Source organism: Cordyceps fumosorosea (assembly GCF_001636725.1).
Source record: "Cordyceps fumosorosea ARSEF 2679 chromosome Unknown scaffold_15, whole genome shotgun sequence".
Taxonomy (NCBI): domain Eukaryota; kingdom Fungi; phylum Ascomycota; class Sordariomycetes; order Hypocreales; family Cordycipitaceae; genus Cordyceps; species Cordyceps fumosorosea.
In genome coordinates, this window is record NW_017387315.1 from 176,899 (window position 1) to 196,917 (window position 20,019).

Below are 20,019 nucleotides of genomic sequence, written 5' to 3' on the forward strand. Positions count from 1 at the left end.
GATCAACTCTTCGCTACGCTAGAGCTTCAGCCTGGCCACCTGCTCCCATTTCTCATCCGACGCAGCCAAGTTCTTGGCTGCCATCTTCCCAATCTCTACCGCGTCCTCCCCCAAGAGCATCCTCAGCGGCGGCTCCGGCACGCTAGCCACGTGTAGCACGCTCCTGACAATGTCTGCTGGTTCCGTCCAGCTCGCGCTCAGCGCCGGGCGCTCAACTCAACCTGCGCCTGCACCGTCGCGCGGTACGGCTCGCTGAACGGCGCCACGCCCATGCCCGCGAGCCAGTCCGTCTTATGCCGCCCGGCTCCAGCACCGTGACGTGCACGCCCAGCGGCGCCACCTCCGCAGCCAGCACCGTCGAGAAGCCGCCTACCGCCCACTTGCTGCTCTGGTACGCCGCGAGGCCCGGCGACCTGACGCGCCCGCCCACGGACGAGACCTGGATGATGCGCCCGCCGCCATCCTGCGTGCGCAGCGTCGGCAGCGCGGCCTTGGTGACGTGGACGACGCCGAAGAAGTTGGCCTCGACCTGTGCGCGGAAGGACGCGAGCGACGTGTCCTCGACGGCGGCGGCGGCGGCGGCGTATCCGGCGTTGTTGACGAGCACGTCGAGCCGGCCAAAGGTGGCGGTGCAGGCGGTGACGGCGGCCGCGGCGGAAGACGGGTCGGTGACGTCGAGGCGGGTGGCGAGGACTCGGGAGGGCCCGTAGCGGGTGACGAGGTCGTGGAGCGAGGACGGGTCGCGCGCGGTGGCGACGAGGAGATCGCCTAACTCAAGGACGGCCTCGGCGAGGGCGCGGCCGAGACCGCGCGAGCAGCCGGTGATTAGCCAGACTTTTGCCATCTTGAGATGCTGCAAGAAAGATGATGTGATGGGTATGGATGCTAGAAAAGGCACGCTTGTGTTCGGATATAGACAGCTGGCTATAGTCGTCAGCTCGTCAGTCTTTAGAGATATTATACGTGGCTTGATTATCGCCAACTGCAGCGGAGATTAGCGGATGATAAATCATGATCTACATTGTATTTTTAAATCCGAACCACCATTGTGGCTGACAGCATCGCTCCCGTTGCATGTCAGACGACGATGATCTTGCGGTGCTCATCAGCCGCTGTCGATACCGGACTTAAGCATGGCTCCAGTACACCTCACCCCAGCGCGGACACGTCGCATCTCCAACACACATAAAAAAAGAGTAGGGGTAACATAGATAGCAATTCAGCGCCCCTGTTGAGAATGATTGATCTGAAGCCCTGTAGACTTACCGATTCCGCACCGGGCGTCCCTCGTGTGCTGGGATGTTGATCGGCATGAAGGACATCAGTCCGGACAGTCCGGCGCGTCGGCTCTGCGGCATCTCCATTGCGGCCTCAAGCAGCACCTTTTCTGAGCTGAATCCGCGGTGGCTTGCCGGGCTGCGATACCATGGGCAGCCGCGCGACCCGTCTCAGAGCAGAGGCAAGGAAACATGGCGAGGACGCCGGTGCATGGCGGCTTCGAGGGCCGAGCCGCAGGGGTTAGAGTCGAACCGCCCCGGCAGGTCCGCCAGCAAGCGGCTCATGCTCAAGGGGTCCGGCCGCGGGTCGGTGAAGTTGAAGCCGTTGATAGAAAAGAGTCGGCAGCACTGCCGTCAGGAGACTTTTGACTTTGCATTACCTTGCCTGGGAAACAACCCGCACTGCAACAAGGGCATTGCGGTATAACGTTGACGTGTATTGTATTCTGGTGCTGAATCAAAGAGGTGTTGCATGCTGCTTTCTCCCTTATTTTGCAGGGAATTTGCACATGCTCCGTCCCAACCCTTTTTGTTACGCTTACAATTCCCCGACAGGTAAAATGTCGACTTCACAGGGCAAGGCCTGAACTTTCATATCGCAACTCCTCTTTCAACAGCCCGTTTCAAATTATTTTGCGTCTATCGCGCTTCTGGGTAAAATATTTACCTATATAGTCCCCGATATGTAGTCAAAAGGTCAGACAGGGAGGTTTTGGATCGGTTCTGACACGACCTGCCTCCTCAAGCCCAGTCCGCTCGCTGCTCATTGCCATTACAACATCATCGTCCCGCTGTGGCGGCAGGATGGATGGATACAGTAATTCCAACCGTTTCAAGCATATATTTTAGCGTGTTCAAGAGCGCATGACCGGTCAAACACCCTTTCAGTACTCAAGCTTGCGGCTGATGACCACCTTCAGCTTGTCGAACCACGGACCCTCGCTTCGCTCGCCATGTTACCTGGCCATGCATATCATCTTATCCGCTCGCTCGGCCAGCATCCGCTCGGCGAGTCCATGCGAGCCAATAATCTTGTCCTGCGGCGTAAAACTTTCCAAAGCGGCCCCCGTTATTGGCGGATTACCAGTCCTTTGTGTCCCAGTGCCCAAAACCAAAACCCACTGGCCCCCCCCTCTTCCCTCGCAGCATTTCATGCATCCCTTTCACCTTGTGGTCTCGTTTCTTGGGCTGGGCCTTCCATAAACAGTTAGGGCGCCGTGTAGGGCGGAGGGCAGAAATATTATCAGTTGTGGGCCGTTGATGGGTTCTCGTTTTTATCAATCTAGCGTAGAAGGAGGATCTACAGAAAACAAGTACCGCAGCTGAGATTGGTCCGAGGGCCGGGCTCAACTCGTCTCGCGCCCTTACCGCCAGCCCACTCACCACTCAAAGAGAACCGAAACAAGGTTAGAAGCTTAATGATGGAGTTATCAAGGTTCAACGGGGCTGTTGCAACGGTGCCCGCGACTCGACTCTGTGGGGGGTTGGTTGCAGACTTTTTCGTTGCCGTGTAGTAGGTAGTTGGGGCAATGGCGGTTCATTTTCGCTGTCCTTGCCGAATGACCCCATCGTTCGTAGCGAGGGTGAGGGTTTTAAAAACCAAGTCGTATCCGTTTTGTTTCGATTCCCGAGTCCATCTTGGTTGTCACCTTGCCGCGTTGAGTCTCAGATCATCGTTGCTTTGAACGCCAAGTCTCAGATTCGCTGGAGCGACGCCGCCCTATAAGGCCAACCCCATCATTGGCTAATAAGAAGACAAGGCCAAGAAAGGATGCGTTTCCACATCCATCTGCTTCCCGTTTTCTTGGCGGTGCTGGCTCACGCAGCCAAGCCTCTTGGAGATCAAGTATGCGTCGCTACTTGCTACAATGCCCTGCTCAAGGCCAAGTTCGCGGCTGCCACCAACAAGGCCCAGATGGCCTGTACGAATCCTCTTCGCGTCAAGTCTACGTATTACTGTATCTCGGAGCACTGCGCGAGGGAAAGTGATGCGGCGACGGAAGATGGCATCGAGTGGTGGGCCGAAGCTTGCAAGAACTCTTCCAAGGTCGTCAACGTGAAGAGTTACCACGCCGCTGTTTCCAATGTCACGGAGGCCTACCTAGCTGGTCTTCCCAGAGTCGACCAAAAGGCGAAGCAAATCTTCAATGGGTCTGCTCTCCCGTCGAATGCCAACTGGAAGTACATGCACACAACCGTGTTCCTGTATGCTGACGCCAGACGCTACAACGATGCAATCCGGTAATTTGCAATACTTGCAGAAAAAGAAGAAAATTCTTCAGAATCCAGCTAACGTATTCTAGATGGTCCATGTATGGATTTTGGGGCCTTGTCATCCTAGTGGGCGTCTGTAACCGACTTTGGTCGCTCGTCTCCAGCCGCCGCCACAAGAGAGCTCCCGTCGAGCCACAGACTGGCGAGCTCAGCGCTCCCAGAAAAGCCCTCAAGTGGTGGAAGATTAATCTTCTTCAATCTCCCACCATATCGCATCATCATCATGAGCCTTGGGGCTGGTGGACGCTTCCGCTTCGCATCCACACCGTTGTCATTGCGCTGTACATTCTCCTGCACATCTTGGTTGTCGCAACTCGGTACCGTGTCGTAGACGAGAATGATTAGTGCGTAAATCATCAACTTAAGAGTCGATTCGAGCTCTGCTGACATTTTTTAGCTTCAAAAGCAGGCGAACGCAAGCCCTCCGCTGGATCGCCGACCGATTGGGCACGCTCATGGCGGCCAGCATGCCCTTTATATTCCTCTTTGGTGCCCGGTCGAGCCCTCTTCCGATCATCACGGGATGGAGCTACCGCACCTTTAGCAACTTTCATCGCTGGGTGGCCCTCGTCATGCTGGTCGAGTCCATCGCCCACGGCTGCGTCTTCTCCGCCTACTACGCCTACGAAAAGGGTTTTCCCGACTACCGCAACCGACTCCAGACGGACGTCATGTTTCGATCGGGAATATTTATGCTCACGGCCATGGGTGTCTCTGTTGCGTTTGCGCACATAAAGATCAGGCAGATGGCCTACGAGCTGTTCAAGATTGCCCACATTGCCATGGGCATCATCTTCCTAGCAAACTATTGGGAGTACGTACACCACAACAAGCCTTTTCTACTTTCTATGCGCAAAGAAATGGACATTTAGCAGAGCTAACATGCAATAGTCACATCAAGGACAAGTTTGGGGGCGACTACAGAGTCTGGACTTGGGTCTGCGTCGGCATCTGGGCGAGCGATTACTTCTTCCGACTTGTCCGCATCGTCTGGCTCAACTTCAACGCCCTCATCGGCAAGGACAACCGGGCCATTGCCAGCTACAGCGAGGACACGGGCATGATCCGGCTGCACGTCCACGCCTCCGGCACCGGGCCGCACTCGCACCAGAACCCCGGCACGTACTACTACTTGCACTTTGGCGGCTGGCGCATCTGGGAGAACCACCCGTTCAGCCTTGCCGGCTCGTCAGCGGGTGATGCAGCTCCGCAAGTCACCACCACGACGCAGGTAGAAGGAGAGAAGAGTCCCGCGACCGTGGTCAGTAGCAGCGGTCAGCAGGAGCTGCTTCTCGGCGGCCAGTCGTACAAGACGTTCATGATCCGTCCGCGCAGCGGCTTCACCAGACGCCTGCGCGACGCCATCGTCAAGCAGGACGCGGGCGGCGTCTCCCGTCTCCGCGTCGTGCTCGAGGGTCCGTACGGCACGGGAGCCGACATCTCCGGCTTCAACGAGATCCTCTTCGTCGCGGGCGGCAGCGGCATCACGGCCGTCCTGCCCTACACCCGCCACATCTTCGAGGACCGCGCCGCGGAGGACCCCCGCCCGCCCAGCGTGCGGCTGGTGTGGGTGGTGCGCCAGGAGGGCTTCGCGCGGGACGTGCTGGCCAACGACCTGCGTGCGGCGGTCGCGGAGGCGGCCGGGAAGCTGAGGGTGGACGTTTACGTGACGGCCTCGAGAGGCAGCGGCGAAGACAGCGGCAGCGAGGAGAAGACTGACCCGGAAAAGAGCGACCAGGAGAATACGATGGCTTGCGACGCGGCGGATTCCGGGTTCGCGTACGGCAGACCGGTGGTCGCCGAAGTGGTGGGCGAGTACGTCGCGGGCCTCGAGACGAACAGGGCGGCCGTGTTTGTCTGCGGCCCGGCCCGGATGGCGGATGAGGTGCGGGCGGCGGTGAGGAGGGAGGCCAGGTCGAGCACAAAGGATCTGGGACTGTTTGAGGAGATGTATGGTTGGTAGAGGTAGATGGATCTATGACTAGGGCTCGGTTGTAGGGGGCTTCTGTGGACATCAAGTCCAGCGACATCACTATGCAGGCTACATACATTCCCGTCTTCCCAAAGTCACGTTTTCAGAGTCTAATGAGATCGAAATAAACAATGTCAATTTGGATCATGATATCCGCTGCAAACTATATAAGAGGACCGCCGGCCGTTGTTGAGAGAGGGTGATTGCGCGCGCCCAAGTCAATTCGTCCCGCTTCGAACAGTCGTCTTGTAATCTCATCAGCATCAGCATCTACACAGAGTTGTTCATTTCACATGTCATCTACAAACCTTGTTTGATGGCGAGCTGGCTTATCTGTAGCAGTTGCCGTCGTTACCGCAGTACCTGGTTCCCGGGCCGCAGCAGGACCGGGGGCAGCAGCCGACCGCGTAGCGCGGGCAGCACCAGCCGTAGCGCGGGCAGTAGAGCGGGAAGCTAGGGGGGCAGGTGGCAGCGGCGTCCACCTGGTCATTGCCCATGGAACCCAGGAGCTGGTTGCCCTGGGCTTCGAGGTTGGTGTTGACGGGCTTGGCGTTGGCCTCGGCATCTCTCTCGCCGATGGCAGACGCCTGGGCGAGGAGGGGGAGGAGGGAGAGAATGGCAGCAGCTTTCATCTTGAAGGGGATCTCAGAGGGAACCGAAGAAGAGAGTGGTCGTTGCTGAGGATTGTTTGTGTGCTGAGAAAAGAAAGGGCATCTTGAAGTTGGGGAATTGGGTCCGACTTTATACACGTCCAAGGCCGGCAAGAGATACCTCCACTTCTTGCTTGGGAAACATGTGCAGTAATCAACCCTCGGGCGAAGCAGTGTTTGTGTTTTCAGCTTTAAATCAGCTCAAGTCTCAGCTTCCTGCGCCAAGATGCAGTCGAGACTGAGAACAGCATCGTCGTCGAGCTCTAGAACTGGCCGTGTCGACCGTCACATCGCGTTGATGCCGATTCCAGCAGATGATCGCTTCATGTGTTGTACTGCAGAGAAAAGGACCCCGTCCTCAGCTTCACGCTGGCTGCCTCTCACACCCTCTTCGAGCAAAGATGGCGTGAGAAAAGAGCATCAGCATTCCTTCTTCTTCGACGTTGAATACGGGGTGGTGAGAGGTGAAGTTGACCATCCATCCATCCATCCATACATCCCTTCGAGTGCGCGAAGATACCGGTGTTGTAACTCGCGGGGACCTAAACCAATTAAAGCGTGTAATAATTTAGGTACTTGATTATCTATGATGTTCCTTAGTCTGTTGATGTCCCTTGTACGTCCGCAAATACACGTATGTACATGTAAATTCAGGTTATCATCCCTGTTTTTCTGTACTGATATGTACGTCCCTCTTATTAGTGAATAGAAATACTTCGCGGAGTCTTCGCGCACTCAGAGGGATATCGGGCAGCGGCTTCGGGAGTGACAAGGTCGGCCCGTCGTCTGTTCATGTCTCGAGCTGAACGTCTCGGATCGTCGCTGCCCTATATTCTCCGATCTTGCCCAGCTCTCCAGCCACGAATGTCCACTCTTATGCAATGCAATGCCGTTTTCATGCATCACCTGAGGCCCAAGAAGGCGTTGGCCAAAGTCGTTTTGCGGCCATGCAGCGTAATCACCCTTCAGGGCGAGACCTGGTGTATGTCGTTGTGACCCGGTGGTGCATGTCCGTACTCCGTCTTCTTTTGAGCGAGGCGGCAGCATCTCGGATCGACACTGCAGACCCTTTTTCGTGACGATCCTTTCTTTCAGCATGACTTCAGCTTCCAGTTACCACGACCGCCATGGGAATCAGAACTCAGAAAAACGGCAACTAAAACAGATGTATTTCTCGAGCTGCTGCTGCAGCAGCATGTAGAAGCGAGCTGCCAAGAGAACCTGAACATCGTGCTTGGCATTGTGCCGTCCGGTGCGCCATTCTGACTGAGACAAATGTTGGTGATGAGAAGAGACCAGCCGTTGAGCACATATTTCCACAGCTGCGGCCCTACGAGGTGTAGACTGGACCCCATGTATCACTCGGTATGACCCCTGCTACAAGGATATTCTAATGGGCGCATCCGACCAGAGGTGCACGGCTATGCTGGGGGCAGTTCGTTCCCGTATCATGTCGTGCGGGTATTCGTCAACCATACAGACAAATAGATGTTCGTAGATGGCGGGCGCTCAAGCTATCGATAATGCGATCCGTCGCCGGTTCATCCTCTGCCATCAAAGAGCTATATTAATTACACAAATCAAAATGATCCACCGGGCCCAGACTCGCGTGAGGTTGGATCGGCAGAGGTGCAGCTCGAGCTAATTAACAATTAACTCTCGCCTAATGCGCAAGAGAAGACATCCGCACGCCGCCTCCATGCAGCTCCGAGACCTACCTACCTCATCACAAAACCTCAGCCTTTCCGTGCTTTCTTTGGCCGGTGTCTACCCGTAGCCGGCCAAGGAGGAGGCTATCAAAGGAATGCGAGAGCGTCTCAGCCCCATGCACGTAAGAATCGGCATGTAGGTAAGACGAATCATTTCTCGGCCAAATAGTCAGCCGCCAGAGCAGATTGGCGCAACAGTATGATGCTAGCGTTAGTAGGAGGAATAAGGCTCATCGTGTTGCTTGTGGAATCAGGCCACTCAGGTCAAGCCTTTCTCGGGATGGATGGCGTTAGGGTATCCTGTGCGAGGCCGATGTACGGAGAGGTAAACTGTGCGAACTATTAATATACTACATTCAGAGCGATCGCATGAACAGCTGAACTCGGATTCAACGAGCGATTGCGGAATCGAGAGAAGAGGCCGTAGTATAGGGTAGGATGCATTCGTTGCTCTGCCATGCCTGGGAGAGTGCCATGCCCTACTTCCCACTTGTCAAAGATGTCCGCTCTTTTCACATTCATTCACAGTAACACTTGGTCTGTCTCATTTCAATACTCTCTCTCTCTCTCTGCCTTGTTGGCCCTTGGGTCGTCGCTTAGCGGTCAAGTGACTTTTAGACGGCTATCGGTCTGGCATGCTGGGATGAGGAACCCAGCCTCCAGGTTTGCGGTTCTGTAGGCGCGCCACCATGACGGGATTTCCTCAGGGCCCCCGGTCGGCTTTTATTATTCAAAGGCAAAGGCAACCCGACAAGGACATCCTGGAATAAAATCCTTGGATGCTTGTCCTTGGCGCTCGCATCATCCGCGTTTGCTGCCCACGACAGTCGCGACATCCGGCCGGGTACCTTGTGAGTGGACAGCGTTATTAATGTCGTGACCGCTGTGGATGAGCGAGGAGCAGCGCCCACCAGTCAGTATCCGTACCTGATCCCGAGTGGACGGTGACGGTTATCCATCACCCACCCGTCCAGGGGCTACGATGCTCTTCACAATGCCCAACGCCACCTTGACCGTCCGGGGTGCGATTCTGGTGGGGGCGGGCGGAGAAGGGCCAAGTCTCTCGAGGACATGGACTGGACCGGGGATGTGACCTCTGCGAAGCAGCAGAGACTGAATGGGAGATTGCCAGCAGTTACGACGGGGACGGACCGCGCCATTGTACTGCAGCCCCCCCTGCTGGCGCGAAAATCTGGCGTTGGGCTGTGGATTGAGTCCCGGAGACTGACTCGGGCTTCCTTCGGTATATCACCCTGGGTGAAGATGGTGAGGGTTTTGTTCAATAGGGTGACGATCATTTCAAAGTCGTCCAATTGCTATGCGGTTGTTGGGATGACAGGCAGTTGTGTAAAAGTCGTGTCAGCCCATGAGGCCTTCCTTGAAAGGCTGTGATTTGCAGGTGGAGCAGTGTTGAACCCTGCGCCACTGCCAACTGTTTCTCGTACTGTCGTATGTGTGCAACTACGCGACGATGAAGAACAGCTAGGACGCCTTGTTTTACCAGTTCATGCTATCGAGGCACTCTCTGGTAACTATAGATCCATGGTCAAGTCAAGTTGGAGCATTGGGCGGGCTCGCAAATAGCCGCTACCTACCACGAAAGAGCCGGGTTACTGGTAAAGAAAGACATGACTTGGCTTGGCATACCCCGGAATTGCCAATTGGAACATTTGTTGCAGCAGGGCGCAAGGGGACGTTGATTCGGAACAGGAGATGACTGCCAAGATTACGCCAGACGGTAACACGATGAACTTTTTCGTCGCAGATTTCCAGGTACAGAAGTATCTATTCAATTGCACTCAGCAACGCAGAAGGTGTCGTGGGCGCGAATGGGGGCTCACTCAATGCTGGTTGAGCAGGCTTTGACAACTTGTATTCTTTGAACAGACCGCATGTTGCCCAGACGCTTCCTAACAGTGTCCGTATTATCGAAGGAAATGAATAATGGCACGTTCCGAGCACTCGACTAGTCCCAAAGGTTAAAATCAACGGTGCAGAAGCGAAAGAGTTGGCCCTCGGCAACTTTCCCACAGTAGCTTGCTAGCCTACTCCCTACAGAACCACAGTTTCTGCAACTAAAAGTGATGCAGGGATCGCGGGGACGGGTTAATCGAACGCATGAGAAACGATTCGAGGACTGGAGGCCACCACCAGATGCACTACATGAACGAGAACCGTTTCGGGCCATCACACACAGCTTAACAAGGAGTAAAAGCTTAACTTCTCTTAATTTTCATTGTTGACGAGAGGAAACAAAGAGACATACCAGTGCATGCAAAAACCACACATCACAAATGACGGGGGCGGGGACGGGCGGGCAAGAATCCGAGCGGGTGCCATCTTTGCCGACTGGCATGATGGCGGGAGAACTCGATGCCCCTCACAGCGACCCGAGTTTTGCTACCCAAAGCTATCTAGTGGCTCCGTTGGCTTCGGCTCTCTGTCTTTTATTTGCTTTTTCAATCTGGGGGTTGGACTTTTTTTGCCATGACTAGTTAGTTACTGGTAACAAAGCTGCTTTTGCTTTTTAGCTTGTCTGTGCTGAACCGAAAACGCAAAGGCTGTCAACACTATCCGAAACCTCGGTCGGGGACACGGTGTGCGTCTGCAGAAGCGAAAGTAGTCTGACCATACAGCCACGTTGAGTTGGAAAGGGAAATCTGGCGAGACGAGACGAAAGGGGAATGGATCGACAGCCGAGTTCGAGATTCAACGACCTCTGTACGGAGAAAAGGCGGCGAGGCCAAGGGTTAAGAATGTCTGTGCATCCTGGCCAAAGAGAGAAGGCAAGAGAGAGAGAACCCTGGCAGTTACTCAGAAAATCACAGGGAAAAACAGCTGGGATCTTCAACAAGTTGTCCCCGCTAACAGGGTGTCTTTCCCCCGTGCTAGTGACACTTTATAAGTTTAGCAGAGAGGAGCTAGACCACTGTGACTGAGACAATGTGCTCAGAATTTCCAGAGCCATATCAATTCAATGCTTTCTTCTGCCCAGCCCATCCATCATTGAGATCTGACCACGGGCGGCGGCAAGAAGCATGCAGGCGTCCCGGGAGGAGCGGACGGCCCCATCAGTCAAAAGCGACAAGTTCTCTTTCGTGCCACAAAAACAAAAAAGTTAATATATAGGATCAGCAGGGAAGACCCAGCGAGGAGGACGAACCAACGAATAACTGACCAACTAGGGGGGAGGGGGCGAGAAAACTGCCGTGTGGGTGGCGTCCTCTTGGCCCCCCTCCTCTCCCTCTTCCTCTTCCCCGGCACTTGGGCCCAAGACATTGGTGAGAAGGAACCAGCAGTAACACAGACCTCTGTTTTACTGCGGGACCTCCATCGTTTTGGCTTGAATCGAGAGAACCTACCAGTACTTAGATGTGCCGCCGCCTCCCTCCCAAGCCCTATCTAGCTAGCCGTTCGATCTCCCCATCTTCTCTTCAACAACCCCTCTGTCCTTGAACAACTATACTCACTCAAACTCCAACTCATCGCCACCTGGGAATAATGCTTACGACGAAATCCATAACGACGCTCAGCATCTGATTGCTCCCGGTCTTTGGCGCCTTATTACCCACCCTCTTGGTAATGCAGGGCCGCGACGAGACCAACAACTATAGAATAACAACAACAACAACCACCGCCACCGCCACCGCCAACCCCCGCGCGCGCCCGGGCAAGCGGAAAGGTTCATCATGGCCATGACGCCGTTCCAGCTCGAGGCGTGGGTCGAGTTCGCTATCGGCGTCGTTATTCTCTTCTCGCGTATCGCGTACCGGACCAAGCTGGTGGGACGCAACTGGGCGGGCGACGACTACTTTGCCGCCGCCGCGGTGGTGTTTCTGGCGGGCGAGACGGCGATGCTGCACGTAATAGGTGAGCGAGGAAAAACCACCCAGCTGTGGAAGACATGCACACGATGAGCTTCGGGATGGACAAGACTAACCACGGCGGACACGCGCAGGACTATGGGGATCGATAGTCGGCATGACAGACGAGAAAGCCCTGCAGCTCACGGAGCAGGAAAAGGCAACCATCGTCAAGGGCGCCAAGGCAGACATTGCGGGCTGGTGCCTCTACATTACCCTAATATGGTGCTTGAAGGCGTGCATGCTCTTCTTCTACCGCCGACTTACGTGAGTCCTGGCGCCATTCAGCGGAGAAGGAGGTGAACGTTTCTAACCTGACATCCTGTGTAGCCTCGATACCTTTCAGAAGCGCCTCGTCTTGTTCGCCGGCATCGCATGGATATGCTCCTACATCGCCACCATCGGCGTCGTCCTGCTGCGATGCCTCCCCTTCCACCGCAACTGGCAGGTCTACCCCTACCCAGGCGACGAGTGCGGCACGCCCAACCAAATCTTCCTGACCCTCGTCATCACCAACGTCTCGACCGACCTGCTCATCCTCTACATCCCCCTGCCTCTACTCTGGGTCGTCAAGATTCCCCTTGGGAAGTGAGTTATAACCCCCTTGCCCCTTCACACCCCCCTCCTCCCAGTATTCGCGCTGGACTAACAGCACAAATCCAGAAAAATCATCTACTGCCTCTGGCTCACCACCGGCGTCTTCGTCATCGTCGCCAGCCTCCTCCGCTGCGTCCTCTCCATCCGCTACGCCAACGAGGTCGACGTCTCCACCATCTGGGCCATCCGCGAGACCTTTGTCGGCATCATCTGCGTCAACGCCCCCATCCTCGGGCCCTGGCTCGTCAAGAAGGGCAGCCTCTGGGCCCGCAGCGTCTCCTCCTCCCGCCAGAGCTCCAAGAACAGCGACCGCAACGGCGGTGCCGGCCTGCCGACGATCATCACCATCGGCCAGCGCAGCATGCGCCTCGGACGGCTAAAAAAGGACGGCAAGGCGGACGGCCGCGCGGGCGCGACGACGGGCTGGACGACGATCAACGACAGCGACGAGTGTGTGGTCGTCGTCGAGCAGCACAGCGACGGCGGGCCGAGCGCAGAACCGGCCAAGGGCGGTGGGAAGAAGACGGACCAGCCGGCCGTGACCTCGATGGCGGCATCCTCGTCGACGGCGGTCAACGACATGGTATAGGACGCTCCTCCCTCCGTTGCCTCGATACGACGACTGCTTTTTTTTTTTGCCAACTTGCCCTTTTCTGCGATATATTCCCCATTTGTTTTTTAAAGGTGTTATGGTTTTCTTTTCATGTTCGGTTTTAATGAGCGACTACTCTTAGGATGGACAGCCAGCATTTGAGATTTCAGCAGCACCACAGCACACGAAAAGCATCACCCTACCTACAGACGATGCAACCGGCGAACTTTTTGTCTTTTTTTCTTTTTTTCTATTGGGACACTGCCACTATTATACCACGTTTCACGTTGTTTTCCTACTACACGAGTTTATTGATTCAAGTACTACCAGCATCGCAGATATCACACATCATCAATTCGAGAAAAGTCTCGGCAATAATCATGAAAATTCTATATATAAGTCCAGTTCACTCGTGCTATCATTAATGAAAAAGAACAACATTCATCATAAAGTACGTTTCGTCGTCATCACATCATCTCATCATCGTGCGTCCTCGTTCAGGCGAAGAGCTTGGGCGGCGGCAGCCTTCCCAAAATCTTCTCCATCGCGAGGCCGATGCTCAGCAGCCGCGCGTCGCTGCCGAGCGGCCCGTCAATCTCGATGCCCACCGGCAGCCCGCCGCGCGTCAGGCCCGCCGGGATGCTCAGCCCGGGTATGCCGGCGTCGCTTCCGGGCGAGGTAAAGCTGATGTACGTGCCGAACGTGTCCTGCGGCGGCCCGCCGTTGATGGAGACGTTGCCGGAGCCGTTGACGTAGTCGATTGGCGTGGCGGGCAGCGGCGTCGTCGGGAACAGGATGGCGGAGACGTTGGCCCGGAGGAAGTAGTCTGCGTACATGCGCTGGAGGGCCGGGCGGTGCACGGTGAGGGCATCGTTGTAGACGCCGCCGAACGCGTCGTCGGTAACCAGCTTGAACAGCTTCTGGACGTCCGGGCTGGCGACGTAGCGGGCAATGTCGGAAATGGTGACGTTGGTGATGTTCGACGCCTTGAGGTAGGCAGGGATGTCCATGCGGGGTTCGTGGAGAGCGAGGGGGAGAGAAATCTTGTTATCGAGAGTGATGAGGTCGGGCATGTCCGCATCTACCAGAACGGCGCCGGCCTGCTCGAGCAGCTGCCGCGCTTTAATTACGACCTGCTCCAGGTTCTCGTCGAGCCCGCTCCACAGCACGCGCGGTATGCCGAAGCGGACGCCGGTAAGGTTAGCCGCCTGTGGGCGGGCTTGGCCCGCAATGATGGAGTCGAGGAGCGTCACGTCGGCGACGGAGCGGCCCATGGTGCCGACCGTGTCGCGGGTGTGGCTGATGGGCACGACCGCGTAGTCGTCCTGGTAGCGGCGCTCTGACCCGCCGTCGCCGAGGGAGGGGCGGAAGCCGACGATGCCGGTGAGGGCAGCCGGAATGCGGACGGAGCCGCCAGTGTCCGTGCCCAAGCCACACGGGACCACATGGGACGAAATGGCCGCCGCGGTGCCGCCAGACGAGCCGCCGGGGATCATGTTGGCCGCGTACGGGTTGTGCACGGGCAGCGCGAACGGCGCAAAGTTGGTGCTGGTGACGCCAAAGGCGAGCTCGTGCATGTTGGCCTTGCCGATGACGATGGCGCCGGCGGTGATGAGCTTGCGCAGGCTCGGCGCCGTGTTGTTGGGGCGGGCATACTGCAGCGCCGGCGTGCCGCCCGTGGTCGGCACGTCCTCCAGGTTGATGTTGTCCTTGGCGACGATGGCGAGGCCGGCCAGGGGAGGCACTGCGGCGCCGCTGGAGATGGCCGCATCGACCTTGTCGGCGGCTTCGAGCGCCTGGTCGCGGAGCAGCGTCACGAAGGCGTTGAGCGAGGCGCCGCGCTTGGCCTGCTCCAGGACGGTGGTGATGTAGCGGCGGGCCGTGATTCGCTTCTCCCGAATCGCCGCCACTGTTTCATCTGCCGACCAGTTGAGGATCGTGCGAGAATCATCGCCGCCGTTGCCGCCATGTCCGCGGACTTGAACTTGTATAGCTGGCGCCATGGATATCGTGTCGCGAACGGTTCTGAAGGTCGCTTGCAAGCTGCCCTTTAAGCCGTGCAAATATGTCTCTGAGAGGAAGAAGCCGAGATTCGAGAAGAAGAGGGGGAGAGCACCACCTGACGGCGACTTTCCGCCAGACCCAGAAGTCCTTCCGACGCATGATTGCTGCGTTGGCACTGTAGAGTGGCATCCCAGGCCGCCGGACCCTCCCGGCCGCATCTCTTAGCTTCGGGCTGGGCGGCCGTTTTGCTGCAAAGAGCAAGAGGCTAAGTGCCGGCACTTGACAGGGTAATAATGGCGCAGTAAGCCCGCCGTCGCATAATCGTCAGCCTGCGAGATATATTTGAGCGCGCATAGTGGTATATGATGGTGGTGTGCGACGAGAGGTGCGGAGATTTCAAATAATCGCGAGGGGAATGGGGAGGGCGGCAATTTGAGCTCTGCCCGCGAGGGGGGCGACCATCATTGGCAGTGTCTCGGTTTAATTGCAGATATGACATCGTAATTACAGGCGTGTTTCTGCGAGGAATTTCGGACGAATCTGGGGTTACCCCAGGTGAGGATTGAGATGACTGGCTTCCACATTGTCTTCAACAAACGATGCTAGTTAGCGTGTGGTTTCAGGGCTTGCACCGAAATGACCAACCACAATGAGGCGCGATGGGGAAGACCCCACTGAAATTTCCAGCCGGAGGGCAACATGGAAAATATTCGCAAATCTGGAGTAACGCGGTGCTGGGTATTGGCTCATCAACGCCGACATCGCCGTATCAGCCGGACATTTGCGCCCAATACTACGTCGTTCATTTCACAATAATGGGCAAGCATCCAGTCATCGGTCTTCTCGGCGGCGGCCAGCTTGGTCGGATGCTGCAGGAGGCCGCCTCACCCCTCAATGTTGAGCTGGCTATTCTCGATGCCGCTGGCTCACCCGCCAAACAAATCTGCGAAAATACCAAGCACGTGTCCGGCTCCTTCAACGACCCGGCCAAGATCCGCGAGCTCGCCGCCCGCGTGGATGTGCTCACCGTTGAGATTGAGCACGTCGACGCCGACGTGCTTGAGGAGATTGCCACCAAGGGCGTCTCGGTCGGCGCCGGCCAACCTCTCAAGAAAGTCCCCTGCCACCCGTCCTGGGAGACGATCCGCCTGATCCAGGACAAGTACCTGCAGAAGGAGCACTTCCTGCGCGCCGGTATCCCCGTGGCGCCCCAGGTCGCCGTCGAGGGTGAGGCGGCGCTCACGACCACTGCCCTGCAGGCCGTCGGCGACAAGTACGGCTTCCCCTTTATGCTAAAGGCGCGCAAGGGCTCGTATGATGGCCGCGGTAACTTTCTGGTTCGCGACCCCGCCGACTTTGACGAGGCCATCCGCTCCATGGGCAAGCTGTCGCTATACGCTGAAAAGTTTCAGCCCTTTGTCAAGGAGCTGTCCGTGATGGTGGTGAGGACCGAGGACGACGACGGAAAGCTGCGTGACGTACACCCGTACCCAGCCGTCGAGACGGTGCATGAGGACAGCATATGCACAAAGGTATTTTTACCGCCGCGCGGGGTGCCGGCCGAGGCATGCGAGGAAGCGCGCAAGGTAGCGAGCAACGTGATTCGCACGCTCAAGGGGCGCGGTGTCTACGCCGTGGAGATGTTTGTTCTCAAGGACGGTACGTGCTCACGAAACCGAAATATTCACTTGGCCATCTACTAACTTACCGCAGGCAGCATCGTGGTTAATGAGGTCGCCCCCAGGCCACACAACTCGGGCCACCTGTTCACCGAGGCGGTCCCCTACATGTCGCAGTTCAAGGCGCAGCTGTGCGCCATCCTCGACATTTTCCCCGGCAAAGTGACGTTGCAGCCGCGCGTCGAGTCGGCCATCATGCTCAACGTTCTGGGCGGCGCTGCCGAAGAATCACACGAGACGCTAGTTGACATGGCCAGTCGCAGTTACGATAAGGACATGGACGTCTACATTCACCTGTACGGCAAGGCGTCGAAGCCCGGTCGTAAGATCGGCCACATTACCGTAACGTCGCCGTCCGCCAAGGTCAGCGGCTTGGAGCAGCTGGCGGGCCAGCTTACCAAGGAGGTGGACAGCATCCGCGAAGGCCGCCTCGCGAGCGCGGCAGCCCAGCTGCGTCCCTCCGATTCCGCGGCGGCGCCCGCCCCCTCCAAGCCTGCGTCTTCGCGCAGTCGAAGCGATCCGCTAGTCGTCGTGACCATGGGATCGGACTCGGACCTGCCCGTGCTCAAGGGCGCGTTCGAGGTGCTCGAGCTCTTCGGCGTGCCGTACGACTACACCATCACGTCGGCGCACCGAACGCCGCAGCGGATGGTCGAGCTAGGCCAGGCGGCCGCCGCGCGCGGCGTCCGCGTGCTGATCGCGGCGGCGGGCGGCGCGGCGCACCTGCCCGGCATGCTGGCGTCGGAGACGACGCTGCCGGTGATCGGCGTGCCCGTGCGGGCGACGCACCTGGACGGCCAGGACTCGCTGCTGAGCATCGTGCAGATGCCGCGCGGGTGCCCCGTGGCGACGGTCGGCATCAACAACTCGACCAACGCGGGCCTGCTGGCGGTCAAGATCCTCGGCTGCACCGACGAACGGTACGCGGCGGCGATGGCGCGCTACATGAAGACGATGAGCGACGAGGTGGAGGCCAAGGCGGGCAGGCTGGAGGAGATTGGGTGGGAGGCGTACCTGGAGAAGAAATGAGACGATGCTTATCGGGCAAAGTGGGACTGTGTATATAGAATGAATGGGATAATGATTGATAAAAAGGTTTCAAGACGTTGGCATGATTTGGCCGGCAATACATAGTATTTCTTCTGGCATAATTGATACGGCATATGGATGGATGCCAAGAATATACTCAGCTGCCAACGCATTGCCGCTCAATCTATATCCTCATGATCCATGTCATCGGCGATAGGTGTTCGTGATCGTGGCGGAGCTGTTGCTATTAAAATATCTCGCATGATCTCCGTGATACTTGCTAGAGCTTGCGTTGTTCTTATGGACTCGCTCCGCTCCATTTAAGCCTGTAAAAGTCCGTCGGTATGGCTGTCGTTGTAGCATCATCTCCGTCATTATCGCGGCTGCGTACGACATGGTACGAGACTTGTGTAGAAGAGCCTCCACGATGGGATCATGCCGCAGCGGCAGCCGGTAGTGGAGGAGACGGCAACGTAGCATCGTGGCATCGTGGCAAACTTGTTAATTTATTTACGGTTACAATAAGGTACGTGATGGTGCAGGGGGGAAAGGCCGGCTGATCTTGGTTGCCGATGGGCTTTGGGGGCCGGACGCGGGAAGCAAGGTGTTCGCCGGGCGATGCGTTGGAGCCGGTGGGTGCCGGCGTTTGGTGGGTTATCTTGGGTGTTGCGGGCGAGAAGCGTGGTCGTGATGTAGCGAGGACCGATGCTTGTGGGCGATGGGGGGATGAGCGGCGTTTGAAGGACGAGTTGGCAATTGTCGGGCAGAAATACGGATACGGAGCATTATCAGATTGAGATGTGTGGATAAAAATAGGGTAGCAGATAGCTGGCCGGGTAAGATACTAACAACGCTGCTTCTTATACTTCCTCCTTCTGCCTTTTTTTTCTACACAGCTTGTGTTGCCTTTCTCGGATCGCGTCTTTTTAAAGGAGCAATCTGGGTTCCTTTTAATCTGGTGGTGGTCATCTTGAACGGTAGCTATTCGTGATTAATAAGACGTGTAAATGCCCAAGCAGCATGCGGATCGAAGGAGAAAGGCGACGGGAGCGGGGGACTGGAATGAGACAGTCACTGGGGTTATTATGCACTGAGCGATTCAGTTGCATGCAGCCACGATGGAGATGAATTGCCATGTGTAGTATTTTGGGCATTGTCTGCTGCTGGTCCGCATTCGGAGGCCGGCGGTGCCGTGAGTTTGTGGAGAAGCATAATTTTCATTTATGGTGGCTGCGTCGGGTCTAGTGGCCAGTGCTGGGAGACAATCGGGTTGTCGCTAGAAGTGGTAAAATATGTGTGATTCATGGCATGGATTGTTTTAAATTGAAACAGTCTGGGGAAACAGAAGAAATTTTGATAATATTTTCTAGGGGAGTTGCTTCTTCGGCCTGACTATCTTGTTTCGCATAAATCCTGCACAAAGCACAACCAGCCAAGCACGAGTACCAAAGTGTGCACGGCGGCGAGGCTGGTGGAGGTGGTCAAGGGTGGGACGGCCAATGAGACAAAGGAGCGCGGCCAGGCCTGGAGCGGGGGAGGGGGCAACTAATGCACTCAGCGGGAGGCAAAGAGAGCTTTTTTTTTTCGTGCCTCTTTTCCACCGCGTGATGAAAGTTGATCTCGATAAAATGGGCGTTAAATTTATTTAATATTCTGCTTTTCAGTTGTACTTTAGCTTTGACCGTCATGTTGCAATTTGCTGTACGTCATGAACTGCAGGCGCGCAATCGAGAGCGCGGTCCCCGAAGCCAGCCACGCAGCCACCGCCAAGGTTGCAGACTTTTTTTCTTCCTTCTGGAAGCCCTCTGTCAGCAAACGGCGACTGGCGACTGGCAGCTGGCACAGCTGCCAGAGAAGCGAGGCGACAGGGTTGTGTGGAGCCCTCGAGGGACCTAGCGCCACCCGCGTTCGGTGTGTTTGCGGCGTCGACGTTTCGGAGTAGTGCCGGCTCTCTGATAGGCCCATGCCTGCAGGAATCCAGTGGCTTGCAGTGGCTTGCGCGCTGGGTGCAGCCTGAAATTCCGGGGGGCGCAACACAACCTGTCCAAGTTGTGCGTGGCATGGGCTGGAAATACGCTGTCAATTTTTTTTTTCGCCTCTTTATTCCGCGGCTCCCGTTCCGATCGTTGTGGCACAATGTGGCTGATTTGCCTTTGCCCGTCATCCGATGGGTGCTTGGCCAAAACCGACTACATTCCCGCCTTGAACAATGCTATTCTCTTCATTCAGCATCCAAGACATGGCCGATACCGGCAACTTTGGCTATAATAAATTAAAAACAAGATATAATCCCCAGACGCAACCACCAGTAAATGGATTCCTCAGGGCCCTCTCGCCTCTCTCGACGGGGTATCGGCTCCACGCATCCACGAC

At 56.6% G+C, this 20,019-nt stretch overlaps 6 protein-coding genes across 6 annotated transcripts; 3 read left to right on the plus strand and 3 right to left on the minus strand.

Moving 5' to 3' along the window:
* Positions 1–18: 18 nt before the first annotated feature.
* Positions 19–844, minus strand: ISF_05989 (NAD(P)-binding domain protein; the record flags this gene model as incomplete). The annotated part of the gene is made up of 2 exons (XM_018849594.1): positions 19–142; positions 222–844. 2 exons carry the CDS (start codon positions 842–844, stop codon positions 19–21), a joined length of 747 nt encoding a protein of 248 aa, XP_018703091.1.
* A 2,204-nt stretch (positions 845–3,048) lies between these two features.
* On the plus strand, positions 3,049–5,514 carry ISF_05990 (ferric-chelate reductase; the record flags this gene model as incomplete). The annotated part of the gene is made up of 4 exons (XM_018849595.1): positions 3,049–3,518; positions 3,581–3,895; positions 3,949–4,365; positions 4,443–5,514. 4 exons carry the CDS (start codon positions 3,049–3,051, stop codon positions 5,512–5,514), a joined length of 2,274 nt encoding a protein of 757 aa, XP_018703092.1.
* Positions 5,515–5,852: 338 nt separating this feature from the next.
* Positions 5,853–6,155, minus strand: ISF_05991 (hypothetical protein; the record flags this gene model as incomplete). The annotated part of the gene is made up of 1 exon (XM_018849596.1): positions 5,853–6,155. The coding sequence occupies one exon, from the start codon at positions 6,153–6,155 to the stop codon at positions 5,853–5,855; it is 303 nt and encodes a 100-aa protein (XP_018703093.1).
* Positions 6,156–11,571: 5,416 nt separating this feature from the next.
* On the plus strand, positions 11,572–12,931 carry ISF_05992 (hypothetical protein; the record flags this gene model as incomplete). The annotated part of the gene is made up of 4 exons (XM_018849597.1): positions 11,572–11,752; positions 11,859–12,012; positions 12,076–12,333; positions 12,409–12,931. The coding sequence occupies 4 exons, from the start codon at positions 11,572–11,574 to the stop codon at positions 12,929–12,931; spliced, it is 1,116 nt and encodes a 371-aa protein (XP_018703094.1).
* A 500-nt stretch (positions 12,932–13,431) lies between these two features.
* ISF_05993 (Amidase) lies at positions 13,432–15,156 on the minus strand (the record flags this gene model as incomplete). The annotated part of the gene is made up of 1 exon (XM_018849598.1): positions 13,432–15,156. The coding sequence occupies one exon, from the start codon at positions 15,154–15,156 to the stop codon at positions 13,432–13,434; it is 1,725 nt and encodes a 574-aa protein (XP_018703095.1).
* A 597-nt stretch (positions 15,157–15,753) lies between these two features.
* ISF_05994 (phosphoribosylaminoimidazole carboxylase) lies at positions 15,754–17,646 on the plus strand (the record flags this gene model as incomplete). Its single annotated transcript, XM_018853660.1, has 2 exons — positions 15,754–16,597; positions 16,652–17,646. The coding sequence occupies 2 exons, from the start codon at positions 15,754–15,756 to the stop codon at positions 17,644–17,646; spliced, it is 1,839 nt and encodes a 612-aa protein (XP_018703096.1).
* Between the last annotated feature and the right edge of the window lie 2,373 nt (positions 17,647–20,019).